Source organism: Pleurodeles waltl, chromosome 2_2 (assembly GCF_031143425.1).
Source record: "Pleurodeles waltl isolate 20211129_DDA chromosome 2_2, aPleWal1.hap1.20221129, whole genome shotgun sequence".
Lineage (NCBI taxonomy): Eukaryota > Metazoa > Chordata > Amphibia > Caudata > Salamandridae > Pleurodeles > Pleurodeles waltl.
This window is the reverse complement of record NC_090439.1, coordinates 510,358,235-510,376,668: the sequence shown is the minus strand read 5'-3', so window position 1 is coordinate 510,376,668 and position 18,434 is coordinate 510,358,235. Positions and strand designations below refer to the sequence as shown.

Genomic DNA, 18,434 nt, shown 5'->3' with positions numbered 1-18,434 from the left:
CTAGGTAAATTTCCCAAAGGGGATAATTTCCAAAGAAATTAGTACATAAACAAATTATAAACTTTTTTCACAATTTTCTTAAAAGTTCTCCTTTTTGGAAGCCCTACATAAATTCCATTGATTATGCATGGACGTTTATAAGCACTGTGTATGTGTGCAGCTAACGTTAGACTGAAGGGTTGTCAGCAGCTAGGCAACCTGTCAGTTTAGAATTAGGGTTATTTCAATCATTGTTAGGTCTGGCTTGACAGTGCAAGTTTCTATTATAACCAATTGAGTCAAATACAGAAAGAGTGGGCTTTGGCTTCTCTCTCACCTCATGGTGTTGGATGTTTAATGTATTATAAGATTCTGAAGAAGCATAATGCAGGGAAACATGTAAAGTCCTGGTAAATTGTAAACAATGTTGGCTTTAAACATACAATTCAATAACACCAATATTTTTATAGCAAATGAGCAAAAAGCTTAAGTGGAGAGTGTGTGTTTGCACGAGGGAAGAAAGTGGATGAGTTGGTGTTCCCAGTTATTTTTTGTGAAAATTTGACTCATTCTGATTCAATATTCATCATATTTTATTAACTAAAGGGGTTACTTAAAAGAGACCATCAATAAATCAGAGGGGCTTGCGCGATGCTTGCACACAAGGCTAAAAGAAATGTGTACTGGTTTGTTTTCTCATCTTATTTTGAAACTTGCATTCCACGTTCCAGAATGAAAAATGTGCATGGGACTCAGTTTAATTATTTTCCGTAAAATTAGCTATTCTTATATTTGTGCCTTTTTACGTGCCTATTTCTTTATTTCTCCGAAACACCTGTTCACAAGAGTGACACACATTTGTTATCAAATGCCATCTCTTTGAAGCCATTTAATGTAAATTGATATACGTGTCAAGCAAATGTGTAGTGGGTTGGTAAAATTCACTCTCAAGGCTGTCCTTAATTACCAGCCACCTATCATTGCATATGAACAAATATCTAATGCTGCATAAAAGAAAACTGATGTAAAGACCTCATCTTTTTTTATTGTCTTTCTGAACTGCCTCCAGGTGTGGGCGTAATGCACCACCTGATTCCACTCAGATCTATATATTGGTACTGCTGCAATTCTTAATTGTACAGATCAATTTTTATATTTTGGTAATGACTTATATGTTGATTTATGCCCTACATACAATGTCAGCTATATCGTTGTCTACAGTAGTATCATCTGTTTTTTTCTTTTATAGGACGGGGGCACGGCGCTTCTAGCTGCCAGTCAAAATGGACATGTGCGCGTGGTTGAAACGTTGTTAAAACATGGCGCCAACATACGAGATCAGCTTTCTGTAAGTTTATTTAAAGCGACTACTGTACACCTACCAAAAAAGACAACACATTTTAAAGTGTTATGCTTGTTCCTGTCATGCTTCTACATATTTCTACATATTCATACTTCCATTATTGGTTTTAGACGCTACAAGTGAGGAAAGCTAGAAGGAAAATAAAATATTGAAACTTAGCAAAGTTGATCACAGAAGGTTAGAGTCGATAGAGAAAAGAGGGTACAGAGAAGACATTGCTCCACTCTCATGATTACGCAGTCTATCGAAAAAGTGTAAAAATAAATAAAACTGAAGATGCCATTACAAGCTTCTCTAGGTAGAGAAAAAAAGAAAAGTATCATCAGCAGTTTTACTGTACGAATTATGATGCATACTTTGTTTGGATTTTCATTCTCAAGAGAGCACATGGCTATGCTTGCTTTATCTGCCATCTTGCTCCCAATTAACAACAACAGTCCATATTACTAACAAGGAAAGCTTGCTATGTCTTTGCTCTCTGTTCTACGCCACCCTTCCTGCAAAATACATATTAAAACATAGTACATGGAGGATACGATTCACAATTCTTACATTGCTATGTCATTTAGAGTAAACTTTACTTCTGTATAGTGATATCACATCATTTCTATTGGTTGAGCTCTTAGCACCGGTATCCACAAGGGGCATGAGAGGATAAAGTGGGTCAGAAGCAGCTGTTGTCAGTGTGGCTTGAGTCGTCTCTTCATTTGTAGTTTGATGGTCACCACCATGGCAGGTGTGAAGCACGTCAGTGTGTAGCCGGGTAAACTAGAAGGCTCAGCCGTTGTAGCTGCCGCACATAAGATCTGGCGGTGTTGAGTGGTTTCTCCTGGAAAGTGTCCAGTGATGGCCACTGTGTTCTCGGTAAGGATGGTGTTCATAAGACAAGTCAAGGTATTTGGGTTCTAGAGGAGAGTCCTGGAGCAAACCATGAAGCTTTCTGCCCTGTAAGGTGCTTCTTCAGAATCTTATGAAACAATTGATCGTCCGGTGAGGAGAGACCCTGCTGGAGTTTGCAGGTGGCATGAAGTGGCTGTGGAGTTTGCTGGAGCAGCTGTGAGTCAGTCTGCAGTGGGGAATAACAGCATGGAGGTCGCCACATGGAAAATTGGTGATAAATACTGGTCCATACTGGCTGCTCTGCATCCAAGGCCCCGTGTCCCCAGGTTGTGTCTGAAGACGTGGTTTGGCCACATCTGGTGGTGATCTGACCTGAACTGCATACAATTTCCTGGTGGTCCAGAGTCCTAAGCAAGCCAGCACTCGCACTGTTTGCATATTTTGTCTCTGTTTTGTAGACCTTATCAATGATTTCCATATAGAACACTTAAAAGCACACTTCGATTTCTAGAGCTGTTCAAACATTAACCCCCTTTCCTCCCTGGCGCAATATATTTGGCTTCCCTCAGGGGTGGAGTTCGCTTCTGTCTTTTGCCATCACGAATGCTGTGGACAAGTGGTCGCCTGAGAACTTGGTTTGAGGAGAGTGAACGGAGAGCCTTGGTGAATTGCATGTAGCCGTGCATAAGACTATATTATTCTCTCCATAAGCACTTCTCTTCTTCTTTTGCCAATAACCTGGGTTTATTCTACCCAGACAAGGATAGTAGTAGAGTCCTGTTCTCCCGACATCATTTGTTGCAGTCCCCCACAAAATAAGCTGACTGCAGATTCGAGCCAACTGCCCATTCTTTCTGACTGTAATACCTCTTACTTGTATCCATGTTTTTACATCCAAGGATCTGCGTGTTTGTACTGTTCTGTGAGGATCCCCACATTAGTTTTTGACCTGTATGCTTTTTCTTTGATTTCTACCAAAGGGACTGTGATCATATTTTCAGTCATCTAGCAGAAACAGAGTGGCTATTATTATAGTCATACATACAGTAATTACGTTATGCATACAGTAAAACGTCCCTTACATTGTGCTTCAGTGAGCTCCATTTGAAGCTCAACAGAGGAGTGTGGCTGTGCCAGCTTGTAAACAGTTAAATATCTTCAATATCTGGTCTAATGACTGTCTGTGCCGCAAGGGGCCAGCCATGCAGAGGTCTAACCGCCAGCCCATATGATCAGGAGTGTACTGCCCCTGCAGTGACGGAGTTCATCAAAAAAGTCATAAAGTATGCACAGGCATACAGTAAACATGTTATTTTTTTTAAAAGACCAAAGACTTGTGTCCAATGGTACGTAGAAGGGAAATTGGAAGGTGGCTCTATGCTACTGAAATTTGCCAGCTTCATAATGATTACATTGCATTGCAGACATGCCTTAAGGAGATTACTGAACAAGGTACTTGATCTCTGACTACTATATTGAATTGATAAACAGGTTAAGACCATACATTATAAAAGATGTATATCTCCTAATGCTCTTCCTCAAAGTTCTGTTCTGACTTAGCATGCGATAGAGCTTTGGGGCCTCATCCAGTATGACATACTCTACAAAGTTACTACAAAACAACAGACCCACTCAGATCACACAGAATGTCTGTGACTGGCGTGTGTGTGTGTGTGTGTGTGTGTTCCACCTTGATTAAAGATGCTCTGGAGCAATATATGAGTGTGAGATACTGATCAGTGTTGTTAAAATATTTATTTTATATCAGGAGCTTCAGTTTATGTCATGCCTAAGGGCTGATTGGCAGCAAAGCTAGAATTAAGGAAAACTCAGAGTATAAAAAGGTATATTTATTAGTGGTGGGGGAAATAATTCATCCTACCTGTGGAATTGGCGGAACTTTGCAACTCCACCTTACTCTTGTAGCCTTACTGCTGAATTTTATAAATCTTGTAGTGACAAATTAGCTTGTGTTTTTGTCTTGACCTAAAATGAAGCAATACACAGTGGCAAAGCAAGGTGCGCATTCCCTGATACAATGAGAGGTATGTAGTATGTTCTGTGGCTCATATGGTATATTTTATGGACAAATGCCATATTCCATAACACAATGATGAGCATATGTGTGACATTATTACAAATATGTTCTGTGCAGCTTAACAAAGAGTGTGATTTCTGATACAAAACTATGGGCACCACTGAGACCAAAAATGAAAATACCTACACTGCCACAATGCCATATGTACGCACTGATATTTAGTAAGGGTGACTGTTAGAAACTGGGCCGCTAGGTGACAGAGGTATGCACCCTGTCCAAGTAGGGACCACAATCCTAATCAGAGTAAGTCAGATACACACCCTAAATTAACCTGTGCTCACCCTCCGATAGCTTGGCACAGAGCATCCAGGCTTGACTTAAAGTATTTGTGCACTACAGTAGATACAGTAACACAGTGAAAACACAAAAAGACTCCACACCAGAATACGAAAATAGAGGCTATTAAGGTAGTTACGGCCTCGCTGGGCGTTTGGTAATGTTCCCAAAAGTAGAGCGGTCTCCAAACAGTGTTTTTAGGAACTTGTTATATGTTTGATACAGCAGCTGTGAGGTGCGCAACACAGCAGGCAGGGACCCCTCAAGTCCATTCGCAAGCAAAAAGTACCTTCACCTGAAGCAAAGAAGTTAGGGCAAGTCTCTGAAGGTGCTGCCCTCTAGTCCGGGGCTCCTGCAGTGGTGATGTGGTCGCGGTGAGTCACACTGCTCGGGCTGAGAGCGACTGGGGTGGCACTGATGTCGTCGCTGTTCCTGGTGTCCTTGTCATCCCGGCAATGGGGAGGGGGTGCAGAACTCAGGAGGGACGTGCTGGTTATAATCTGCACTTTGCTTGGTGTAGTTGCTGCCTCAGTTTGTCGGCACTCTGCAATCACTCGAGGAAAGAGGGAGGCCTCTGGGGGACAACATAGCTCTGCATGCCACACTCCTCTACAGATCGGGAAGGGGCCAGCACAGGTCTAGATACAAGGAGTGCAGAGCTCTGCTGGTAGACCGGTTAGAGTGGGCTGCCTTCGTGGATGAAGAGCTGATCGATGCAGGGCACAGCTGTTGAACTTATGGATGGCAAAGTCTGGCAGCGGTGCAGATGTTGATGAAGTCTTTGATGTCCCTGAGACTTTGTGAACCGGGGGCAAGACAACAAGCTCTTGGGGTTACTTAAATCCTTTCTTGACATTGTAGAGATAAGCCCCAGTCTTTCTCTCTGCAAGAGGCAGCAGGCAGCAGACCAGCAGAGCAAGGTGCAAAGTGGCAATCCCTCCTGGCAGCACAGCAGTCAGCAGGCCAAAACAGCAGAGCAGTTAGCAAAGTGTCAGTCCCTCGTGGCAGCGCAGCTCCTCCTCTAAGCAGAGTCTCCTGAGTCTCCAAAAGTGAACTGATTTGGTGGGGTTTGGGGTCCAGTACTTATACACAAATGTGCCCTTGAAGTGGGGGAGACATCAAAGAGGCTTTTGAAGTACACCAGGTCCCTTCCCTTCCTTCTCTAGCTCCAGACACTCTACAGGGGAATAGGCAGCCCTTTGTGTGAGGAGAGGCACATCCCTATTCAGGTGTAGGTGTCAGCACCTTCCTCCCATCTTGCCCAGGAAGACCGATCAGCCTGGTGATGAGCCATCAAGATGCAAATGTCACACCCAAGCTCCCTTTGTGTGTGACTGTCTATAGGGATTGCACAAAGCCCTTCTGTCATCTATTGCAGTCGTGTATTCAGAGACAGGTAGAGGCACTGGATGGTTAAAGCAAGAAAATTGCATTTTTCTAAAGGTGGAATTTTCAGACCCGCAATACAAAAACCAACTTTACTAAAATACTTTGTTTTAAGTTGTCCAGAAACACTAAACTCCAACATTCTGTCTGCTCCCAATCGGAAATTACACTGAAGGGGTGTTTTAAGGCAACCCCCATGTTAACCAATGGGAGAGATAGACCGTGCAGTAGTGAAAAATACATTTAGCAGTTTTTCACTACTAGGACATGTTAATCTCAAAAGTACATGACCCACCTTTTAAATGCACTGCACCCTGTCCTTGGGGCTAACCGTGGCCTACCTTAAGGGCTACTTATTTGTTATAAAAAGAAAGGTTTGCACCTGACAATGGGTGCACGTGCAAGGTCGAAATGGAAGTTTAAACTGCACACACAGGTTCTGCAGTGGCAGGCCTGAGACATGTTTAGAGGGCTACTGTAGAGGGTGGAACACTCGGTGCTGCAGGCCCATTAGTAGCATTTAATTAGCAGGCCCTGAACACATAAAGTGCACTTTACAAGGGCTTCACAAGTAAATTAAACATGTCAATCATGGAGAAGTCAGTGTTACCATGTTTAGAGTACAGAGCACTTGCACTTTAGCACTGGTCAGCAAAAAGTAGAGGGAAAAGGCAAAAGCTCTGGGGATGACCCTGCAGAATGGACCAGGTCCAACAGTGACACAGAGCACAGTGTCACTCACACAGGTACCCTCTCTAACACTTGTCTGGGATCTGGTAGGGAAAACACCAAACGAGGGTGGAAATAAGAAAACATGAACAACAGGCAGGAAGACATGCCCACACAAATAAAAATAGATTTACTACTCTGAACTCTACATCTACGTAGTTAAAGGCATGTATATCATCAAGGCACTGATACGTGAAGATGCTAAATCTATACTTACCTTCATGATATTTGAGTTGTTGACATATAAGGCATTATATTTTGCCACCACAATATTTTGAACTTGATATTTCTGTGGTCTTCCCACTCACACTGTGGAAGGCGTGTATGTCATTTAAAAATTGGACTCATGTGTGTTTGAGCTAAGAGATAGGCAAATTGGGTCAGAAAACTTGAGACAGACGCTGGATAGCTGTTGCAGACATCTACATACCAGGATGTGCACAATGATATACTAAAACTAATCACTACTCTGAAATAAAGTAACTTGACATTACTCAGTCCAAGACAGTGAAACAAATTCAGAGACTCAGAAAACACTCATTTAGGGAAAAAGAACACATGGTGACCAGGAAAGAGGAAAAGGAATACATTACAAATCAGAAGCAGAACTAGGCAATAGAACACAAAAGTAGTGCAAGACACTGGCAATCAGAAACAAAAAACCTGAGAGGCAGCATTCCGCTGAGAAGACCTCAGTCTCCAGGAAACATCATATCCATGAGGGAAATGCACATTCAGGAGAGCCCACGGTGCTAAGACGACTTAGCAGTGGCAGTGGTGAATTATACACACACAAATTAAGGTAACCTAGTGAAATATACACTGGCTAGAGTGAGAGGAGCAACCACACCGGGTCAGGAGACATTGGAACGTACACTTGGAAAGGCAGACACTGATGCCCACACTGGTTTAGGGAGATATTAACAGACACTGGCACTAGGAGACATAGGCGCGGTCCCCATTACAACATCCCCGCTGGGCCGGCAGGCCCAAACCTAGTTTGCGCCCGCCGGCCCAGCGGGGATGCGGCTGCAACATAGGAGCCGGCTCCTAATGTTATGCAGACAGTGAAAAGCTGCACGGGGCCCTGTTAGGGGGCCCCTGCACTGCCTATGCCACTGGCATGGGCAGTGCAGGGGCCCCCAGGGACCCCAGGAGTCCCCTTACCGCCAGCCTCTTCCTGCTGGTGCAAACCGCCAGAAACAGGCTGGCTGGCGGATTATCACCGCCGGGGCTAAAACGGCAGGAAACCGCCGGCCCCGGCAGTGTGACCGCGGCGCTACCGCCGCGGTCATAATATGGGTCTCCGTACCGCCAGCCTGTTGGCGGTACGGACGCCACTTTAGCCATGGCGGTCTCCGCCCACCAGGGTCGTAATGACCCCCATAATGAGTAAATAGGGACATGCAGATCTCAGGTAAGAGAAACTCCAGTAGTCACACTGGAATTCGATTTGAAGGATATGCTCTTTGGGACAGGAGTAGGCTGACAGAAGAAGACTCGTTTCCGTGAGAGAGGGAAAAACACTCCAGAATATGGAGGTGACAGCGTACTAGGATGCAGACACTGAGAATGAGAAATACATACAAGGGACACTTTCACACCAGTACTGGGAGAGATCCTCTTTGGGAAACAAGATACATATACCTAGACAGAAATTTCACTGATTCTGAAAGACATTCACCAAGGAACAGGAGATGCTTCCGTTTTGTGTCACAGAAAGTACCCTAATGAGGGCAGAGACAATGTTCCTTCAGAGACATGTTTGTTGAATGTAGGAACGCATCAACAGTGAGAAAGGGAATAAATTTTTGCTGAGAAGAGAAACAACGTCACCAGGAAAGGCAATACTCTGACATCCAGCAATCAGGAAACACATTTTCAGGCCAGTGTTCTGAGGCCAATGTGAGTTGGGTGGTTACAAAAACCTTGTGACAAGAGTGGTCACTGCCCTTGGAAACATAGGAGCTAAGTCCTACTGTAAGCTAGATGAAGAGCCAAGTACCATCTACTATGTGTATTCAAGCAGTGTTAATCATTTATATGAAGACAACTTTAATAAGTTTCATGACATTAACCATTAATTAACCGTTAATATGTAGCTGGTTACCCTAACTATTGTGAGGTCTGCAGAGGAAGGGTGTGTAGTTAACAAGGTATAGGTTCGAAGGTATCATGAGACAACAACCCAGTGCTGCGACTGCTCTTAGTGTTCTCACTGTACACAGTTTGATACTTGATTTAGGTTGCTGTTGTCAGTGCTTAATTTGTAGAACAATAAGTGCCAGGGCCCTCATCAGGGGGCCACTACAGCATGTACCACCACTTGCCCCTGCTATCACTGTGAATGACCATACAAACACACCTACTAACCATCACACTTCTACACATGTGACGATTCAATCTGTTCCAGGCCTCCAAAGCTATAAGAATGGCTTGGGTGGGATGTAATTGTCATTTTTAATGTATATTGAATTAATAAACTGCTGTTGTGCTCCTTTCAATCAGACAAACAACTCAACCATGTGGCAGACTGTCATAAGTGCTGGTGTTGACAATTAAGTGCCGATGCCAACCACCAGAAACCATCAGCTAAAATTAAGCATGGGCTGGTGTTCATGCCCTTCCTTGCCCCCTGCAGACAGTATGCACGGAAATGCAGAGGTGCAGCCACACAACTCTGACATGGACATGGATGTTGCAGCAGACAAGGTTCAAAAGCACTGTAGAAGGGCAGACCCTCTGGCCTCAAACAAATATGGGTGCGCCTGCAAGTAAGGGACACATCAATCCATGGGTACAGGTGCTGAAGATTCCCCAGGAAGTTTCATACTTGTAGACAGGGTGACCAGCAATACTTAGTGGAGAAATACAGGCCTGTTAAAGACAGTGGTGTACTACTAGGGATGCACATAGCAGAAAGGAAGGGGAGGCTCATCAGAGGTACCAACAATGCTGTGGTATACAGGTTCTCTCACTGGCTTTGGAGAATCTTGGGTTGAGCAGGGCAATGTGGAGAGACTTTCGATTTTGTCAGGCTAAGTCCTACTTGTTGCAAAATGTATGGGGCACATGACTTAGGTGCTGCCAGATTAAGGTATATTTCTTACTCACAGGGCAGTCAAGCTCTGATTCACCTAAAGGTTCAGCAAAGACTGTTGCTCGGCCTTGGGAGTATAGTCCATACCCCTAACAAGGAGACAGCCAGATTCGTCTTCTGGTCTTCTCCTTCCTTCACACAGGTGTTAAGGAACAAGTATTATAAATAGAATATGAGTAAACAAATCGTATAAAGAGAAACTTCTGCTAGAAATGTAAAATGTGCATGTTTGCAATGTGACTAACATGGTGGTGTCCACCACTTTGAGTTCTATGTGAAATAATAAATAACTTTGAAAAGATATTTTGATGAAATCATAACCATTTGTACTGACAAAAGATAATTAATATTTATGAATAAAACTAATGATTTGAGATTATTATTGACTGATTAAATAATGTACTTAATATGTTTTTGAATGCCTGATATTAATGAAGAGTCATGAAAAATGAATTATAAGATTTATATGGTTTGATTATTGAAATTGTTTTATTCTTCATGTATTAGCATTAGTCAAAGGCCTAAGCTTTAGTATTTTTCCACAGTACAGTGTTGAAATGTTAGGCTGACTTCATTCAAATTCTTTTGCAAAACATTGTCAATTAGCTATTGCAGTGAAAGCTCACAGTGGAAACATACTGCCTTTTTCACTCTGTTCATTGCTGTACTTCCTTGTGATAACTACTGAAAGTTTTAACAATGGGTCTTAGCTTCTGGTAAGAAATAATGCTAATAAAAATGTAATGTTCTCTGCTGTTCTCTACAATGTATATATTTTGCGGAAGTTGTCGTCCGGAGAAGAGTCTCATCAGGGTTCTATCTTGGGGAAATGTGGAAAAGATTGAAATTGGAGAAATAATTACATTCAATTGGTTGCTGAATGTCACACCTCATAGTCTTGTCCAATAGGAGTCTAGCTATTAATTTATGGGACTTTAATTAAGCAAAGTTTCAGTTCAGTCAGTGTGGGTGTATTGTGTTCAGTTATGTTCAGTTTTACAGACAGCTTATAATGTTTTGTCATTCTAACAGTTCAGATACCTTATGCCTAACTTTACTGAACTGTTGCCCTTTTCATGTTCCTGATGCCGATCCCTGATGGGCTGCTGTTCCTATGCTCTTCTGACAAAGACTCTGGTAACCGCTGTCTCTTAAGGAGAAGTATAATCAATGTGCATTTGTTTTCTTTGCAGGTTTTCCCTTAAAATTCCAAACGCATTTTTTACTAGCGCCATAGTTTAAATGTTTTCTTAATTAATTTTTGTTTTATTTTCATTTTGCATGTGACAAAGCCCAGCCCCCCACATGCATTTGGAATTAGAAGTACAACCAGGGATGTCCTACCCAATAATTGAATTGAATATTTATCAATAGATTATGATGGATTCAACTGCACAATCAATTAAATCTGTTGCTATTTCTCAAATAATTCTGTTATTACTCTGTATAATTTTTTGGGAGTGTTTAATGGTGATAACTGTTGTCAGATTCAGGTTCTTCAGACGTTTTGGACAGTATGTGTTGTTTCTATATTGCTATCATCTGGTTTTGCGTAATATTTATGTGACTTTAGCAATGTTAATATAAGGGCAATAAATGTTTGAGCTTTACTAAATTGGTGTAGTGATTCATGGCTAAGTAGGTCATGGTTTGTGTAAATTACTGACTCCTTATTGCATATTGTTGTTGTTCATTTCTATTGGATCTTATTCTTTGATTTGATGATCTTATTACTCCTATCTGAGTCCAAAGATGAGTCAACCTCTGAGGGTAGTAGATGTCACTGCCCTATTACGTGTCACCTAAGCCTAATTTAGGAGGTCACAGGCCCACAGAATTTGCTAGCAGAGGATAGTTTCATCTGTTTAGGAGAGAGATCATTCTGGTTTCATTTCACCTAATCCTCTCCGATTTAAAGTTAGCCCCAAGCTAATAGGGAACCAATCCAAACAAATTACATTTTCCTTTTCAGGCTTGTCAAAACTCCATTGCAACTAGCCCAGGGGAGCTGCCACTCTCAGGAGTATATGGACTTCCTGGCTAGCTTTTGTCCAATTGTAGGCTATTCATGTGATCTACTCTCTCCAGGAAACTGAACAGGATGAGCAGGCAGCACATCTCTTTGTACATGGGATGTGGTCTTTGACATGGCTTTGGCATCATTCATTCTCTGTCAGGCCAAAAGCTGACTATCCGGTTTAGTTGCACTTCACTTTACAATAATTCTACAGGAAGGTACGTATCAGAAGAGCAGCACAGATCAAACATGCGAGGTCTAAGCAGCACTGACTCTCTTATGGCCTCTATACGTTGCATACAACAAGGACATGTCAAGCAGACAGTCATGACATACTACATATTTACCAGGGAGAGTCATCAGACATCTCCTCACCTGAGAGTGCATTAAAAGGTCTGTACTCAGCTACTGTAACCAGCTGGCATCATCCTTCAGTAGTAGTGGCCCAGTCACATGGCATTAGACACCAATATTAAAAATATATATCTTTGGTGTCCCCCAGCATCCAATAGACCATAACACTCTGTTGGCAAGCAACATCGCAGAATGATTTCATAGTATTTGTCAGGAATCCTCTAACACAAGGTCTCCTGAAAAAAAATGTATACCCGGTCTGTCGGAATGATGAATAAGAAGTATGTTGTCAAGGCCACATCTATGAGATTAGTGAAGAATCTTGGCATTAAACCTGATACAAAACTTACTTTAAACAAATAGATTAACTCAGTTGTACAATCCTGTTTCTTCTAACTGCTACTGAGTAAACACATCATTCATCTCTTTTCCTTTAATCAAAAAATGCAGATTGTGAATGTGCTTGCGTCATCTAGACTACATTATTGCAATGCTAACTATCTAGGTTCAGGAATTGCACACACTCCAACTTGTTCACGATGCTGCAGCGAGAATGGTGTTGAGCATTAAAAAATATGATTCAATCGAGGGGGGCATGGCCAACAAGATGGCTGACTAGTGTTTGCAGGAAGCTTCAGTGGCCCTTACTTAATCCTACCAATATCCTGCCACCTGTCCGCCATCGAAACCCTTCTTACTGTTGCCCCGATTTTGTAAACTACTGCAATGCCTCCAACCTGAAGCTGCTGTCCAAGACACAGACATATTGCCAGTTAAAACTGTGCAGGGCACCGAGGGAGAAAATGGCAGTGGCCGCCCAATTAACATGAATGCCAGCACAGCCGATCCAGGAGCAAGAGGTCTCGAACAGGAGTTTGCTGGTACCGACGCACCTCTTTCCGCTGCCATGCAACTTATGACGGAGCAGCTCTGTCCACCATGCTAGTGTTAAGGGGAGGCGGACATCCTGCAGGCGCAGCCTCAGCAGTGGAAACACAAGACGTGACTAAGGTGGTAGCAACTTGGGGCCCTGGCACACAAGAGAGGCCAAAGCGGCCTCCATCAGGATGAGTAGTGCCTGCGTTCACTGGCGCTCACCAGTGTGGCCCCGTCTTCTCTGGTCCCGGATCAAAGACAACTGGCTTGGTGCTCACAGCCTTGAGAGGTTGCAGGCCAGAGACTGGACATTCACAGGTGAGGGGGGCTGATGGCTGAGGCCTCCAAGAGAGCAGAAAGACTGTGAAACATCCCTGTAGCTGTCTGCAGGGCTGATGGGAGGACTGCGCAACAAGTGTGTTGCAGCCTCTGATCCCAGCTTGTTGCCTAATAAAACCTGCACACTTTGGCTGGGTTTGCTGATGGGGAGATGGGGAAACACGTTACGCCCTGCATGATTACCCTCCTGGCACCTCCCTCCATTTCCTTTTCCCGCTTCATCTTCAAACAGACACACCGCTGCATAATGGGGGCTCCCTGAACTCAGGAGGATGCCGCTGAAGCTGCGGGGGAGATTCCTCCCACCCTAGTATAACAGGGAGGAGGCCCACCGCTAGCTCAAGTGCATCGGTGGGTCAGATGAGTGGGCAAATCCCTGCCCCCACCTCTCCTTTTCTGTGATTGCGACAGTACCCCTTTGACGACGGTGCTGCTAACCTGAAAAGTCAGGGTCATGCAGTCAGGAAATTGAAGGAGGTACAACAGCACTGACATAAATTTGATAACCCATTGGCAAAGGAGACTAAGGGGGTTATTCTAACTTTGGAGGAGGTGTTAATCCGTCCCAAAAGTGACGGAAAAGTGACGGATTTACCATCAGCCGTATTACGAGTCCATTATATCCTATGGAACTCGTAATACGGCTGGTGGTATATCCGTCACTTTACCGTCACTTTTGGGACGGATTAACACTCCTCCAAAGTTAGAATAACCCCCTAAGTGTGGGTAGAAACTCCCACCAGGTGTGTCTAGGAGTGGTCTTTTTGGGCCATCCCTTGGAGACAAATGTTGTGTTGGCCCAGGGAGTGTAGGACTGTTGACTCAATTACAGTTAGATGGCCCATTTCAGTGGCAACATTCACAACCTGGAGTTGGGGTTAATGTGTATATAAGCCACCTGGCATTGTGTTGGTGGATTGTTCCAGGGGTGCTGTCTGTGAAGTGCCCAAGGCAGAGGGAATGGACAGATGCCCAAACCATGGCTAAGGACAAGGACCACAAACACCCAGATGGGGCAAGATGGACTGCTATGCAAGGGTGGTGAATCCCCAGCAGGAGCCACAGGCAGGTACCCTGCCACTGCTGGATAACGCAATACTAGTGTTGACAATCCAATCCTCCCTCAAGGCGCTTGAGGGGATCATAGGAGAAGTGAGATCTGAAGTATCCTTCCTATGACAGGACCTCTGGAATGTGACTGAAAGAGTGACGGCAGCAAAGGATAGGATCTCTGAAGTGTAAGGTGCAACCCAGGAAGGAAGTCATCAAACTCCATGCCTCAACTAAAGAACTGTTATGGAAAGTAGACAATGCAGAAAACCGGGCACTGAGGAACAATTTACACTTTGTGGGCTTTCCAGAAGGAGTATAGAGATCTAACATGGCAGCCTTTCTGCATAAATGGCAGCGAGCCTCGCTCCCACACGAACACTTTTCTGCCTGCTTTGTTATAGAGTGGGCCCACTGGGCCTTAGATGCCAGACCCCCGCCAAGGCCCCCGTGACCAGTGATATCCCGCTTTCTAAATTTCTTCGACCGAGACGTGACCTTACGAGAAGTATGAAGACTGGGCAAGGTTCGATTTAAAAACACAAACATCATGATTTTCCCAGACAGTTCACGAGAGGTCCAGAGACAGTGTTGTACCTCTGACTGTGTTAAGGTAAAACTGAGGGCCCTCCAATTACAATATAAGCTGTTATACCCAACAAAACTTAAGGTGCTCTTTGAAGGAAATGTCCACTTCTGTTACTCAAGGGAAGAGGCATGGACCTGGCTAGAGGAGTGGCCTCAACAGCCTACAACAGGGGTGACCTCTGGACAGAACACTTCTCCTTCAGGAGGGGTATGGCCTAAAGTCTACAAACTTGAAGATGACAGTGGAAACAAACAAAACAGCCATGGCGTAAGGGAAATCCACTGACTAAGTGCCGGCATGCATGCAGATCGGGAATACTGAAGATGAACGAATCTTGTTTGTGAAAAATCTAAACAAGATACCGTAAGGGATGAGACATCCTCGGGCGGCCTGACAGATGACTCCCCTCTGAACATGAATACCCATTGGTAGCACTGATTGCCAACCTGAAAAGAGGCCACTTGGACACTGCATCCCAAAGGATGGAGAGGCAACAAAATCAAGACAGGACCTACAACTGATAAGGAGCATAGAGCCACTTCAGAAGCAGAGTGCAACTGGCCACATTGTATTCCCCTCCCCCCAAGTTACAGGATATTTGTGAGAGTGTTTTTTGTTGGTTTGTTTTCTCTATTTTCCTTCTTTTGTTGGTTCTACTATTTGTTTATGATTCTCTGGGGTTAGTGAGTTATGGTGGGTGTTGGGCTACAGACCTCTCATACTCTCTTCAAGCGCAAACTGGAGTGGATGATGTGGTGCCATATTGAGTGGATACCTTGGAGGGTGAGGGGACAATAGTTACAAGTGGGTTTATGTTATGTTTGGTTGTATTTTTGGTCATTGTTGGTACTGACAGTCTACAGTCACACGTCACATATCTGAGGATGTCCTCCAAGAGACGCACGTACAGGGGAAGCATTCCCACTTCCTGGGGTGGGGGGCATAACATACACTAGCACATGCAGGCTTTCCAGTGGCCCATGGGGCTGCTTTATTAGTGAGAAAGAATCATCCTTTTCAAGTTACTAAAACATGGCTGGACCCTGGTGGCAGGTACTTCGGTGTGCAAGGCCGACGGGGCAGATGGAGATGACCATATCCAGTGTGTACACCCCGCTGCGACTCCAGGCACCCTCTCTGGCCAAAATCACAGATATCCTTCTTGAATCAACCTCCCCCGACATATCCTAGGTGGAGACGTTATGAACGTGGCATTGACCGTTAAAGTGCACAGACCACCCCCAGCACCAACAATACTTGCAGTACAATTTGCAGACTAAATGGGCCTAACTGATGTATTGTGGCAACTGCATCCAACAAACCAGAAATACTCATACTTTTCGGGGGCACATAAGGTTTACTCACTCCTTGACTTCATTTTAGTACCCATGGGAGAGATGGGAAATATCACACAGACAGACTACCTGGCCAGGGGCAAATCTGACCACTCGCCTCTGTTAGTCAAACTGGGGCTTAGGGACAGGCAAGTCACAGATTGGAGACTGAACTCTTGGGACCTAAAAGATAGGGAAATGGTGCGTGGGCTCCAAGGGGACACCAAATATACTTAACAGAAAATGAAGGAACAGTAATTTCCAAGGTGACACTGTGGAAAGCCTATAAGGTTGTTCTACAAAATATGGCACAAAACTTAATAGCATGGCAAAAGTAAAGGGAAGTGAATGAGCTCGAAGAGCCGGAAATCCTGAAACTACAACTCGGGGGCTCCCCGGGCTCAAGAACTGACCCTCTCCTCCTTATACATATTGCTTCTTTACAAGTGGAATACAGAGACCTAGCACGGGAAAGGGACCAAAAACTCGTTGGCTGTGCTATGTCGGCTATATGAATTAGGCGGCAAGCCTGGTATATTGCTAGCGTGGCTCAGTAGGACAGAACAGGAAGCTAGATGGGTACAGTCGATCTGAGCAGACACGGGAGCGACCTATGATACAGATGCCCAAATTGTGGGGGAATTCGCTTGCTATTGTGAGCAGTTCTATAAAGCTTGGCCCCTGCACCGCCCGACAAAATTGCACAGGACTGGGTGACAATACCTTTCTCAGGACTGGATGCGACGGCAAGAGAATCCTTGCAACAGCATCTGACTCTGACCGAGATACAAGCTGCAATTACCAACATACAATCCGTGAAACACCGGGGCCAAACGGCCTCCCCACTGAGTTCTATAAGACATATGCAACTTTTCTAGGGCCCCCCTGCTGGGTCTGCTCCAGGAAGTAGGAGAGGTAGGGGAACTCCCTCCAGATTTCCAGAAAGCCAAAATTAATACAATACCCAAAGAGGGTAAACAGAAAGATAGGTCTGAGTCTTATCGCCTGATTTCCTTGTTAAATTTAGAAACAAAGCTGCTCACCACAATATTGTATATGTATCTCTTGCAGGCTATTTCCCCACTTATCCATTGTGGTCAATGAGGATTTTTGCCGAGTTGGTCCACACAGCTTAATATCCGGCAGGCACATGATTGGCTCACCACGGTGTAGGCACAAGACTTACTGCATATTTTTCTATCCTTCGAAGCCAAAAAAGTATTTGACACAGTTCATCGGCCCATCCTGGACTAGACGCTGGCCAGTTTGGGTTTGGCCCCAAATTTAGAAAAAGAATTGCGCTCTTATATTGCAACCTCGTCGCAGTTGTTAGGGTTAATGAAAAGACCTCCACTAAATTCCACATTAGAGTACTAGACAAGGGTGTCCTTTGTCACCCCTCCTGTTTACCCTCACGCTAGAATCATTAGCTTATGTGGAGAGACAGCACCCCAACATACATGGATTCTGGATTTCAGAAAAGGACAGGCATGAGGAAAAGAGATCGCTTTACGCAGACGACATACTCCACTACATAACGGACCCTAAGAATACTATACCATTTCTCTTCCAGACCCATGTAAAAAGAACAGCTGATGATGGAATGTTGAACAAATCAGGCATGTTGAGCAAAAGAACAATGGATTAAACTGAGATCTGTAACTGGGGGTGAATGTTTGATTTGTTCAGCATTCCATCCATCATCTGTTCTTTTTCCTTTTGTTGCCCTAAGTGGGAAGGATATGCCCAGACCTGAGTCCTGTGCTCACTGTGCCACTGGATTCAAGCTAGCTTGGCTAATGAGGGGTGATACCCTGAAACTGGGTCCAGGATGGTTGTGTCTGGTCCTGGGAGGACCTGGCCTGGCGGTTTGGGCTGGACTGTTCCCATGGGGGGGCAGGGAAAAGACTTATTTACATATAGCTGGTTTCAAACTAGGGTGGCGTGGTGAGCACAAAAACAATGGAATACACCCAGATCTGTCACTGAGGGTGACTGTTTGATTTGTTTAGCATTCTGTTCTTCATATGTCCTTTTTATTCTTCCAGACCTTACAAGAATTCAGGGCCCACTCAGATTACAGAATCAACCCGGGCAAGTCTTT

At 44.3% G+C, this 18,434-nt stretch overlaps 1 protein-coding gene across 1 annotated transcript in view; it reads left to right on the top strand.

Annotated features, from left to right (window-relative positions):
• Nucleotides 1-18,434, top strand: part of ANKRD29 (ankyrin repeat domain 29) — a 585,479-nt gene that overhangs the window by 327,759 nt on the left and 239,286 nt on the right. Inside the window, exon 5 of the mRNA XM_069220024.1 lies at nt 1,229-1,327. Coding sequence (XP_069076125.1) covers nt 1,229-1,327 — 99 coding nt within the window. The remainder of the gene's footprint in view (nt 1-1,228; nt 1,328-18,434) is intronic.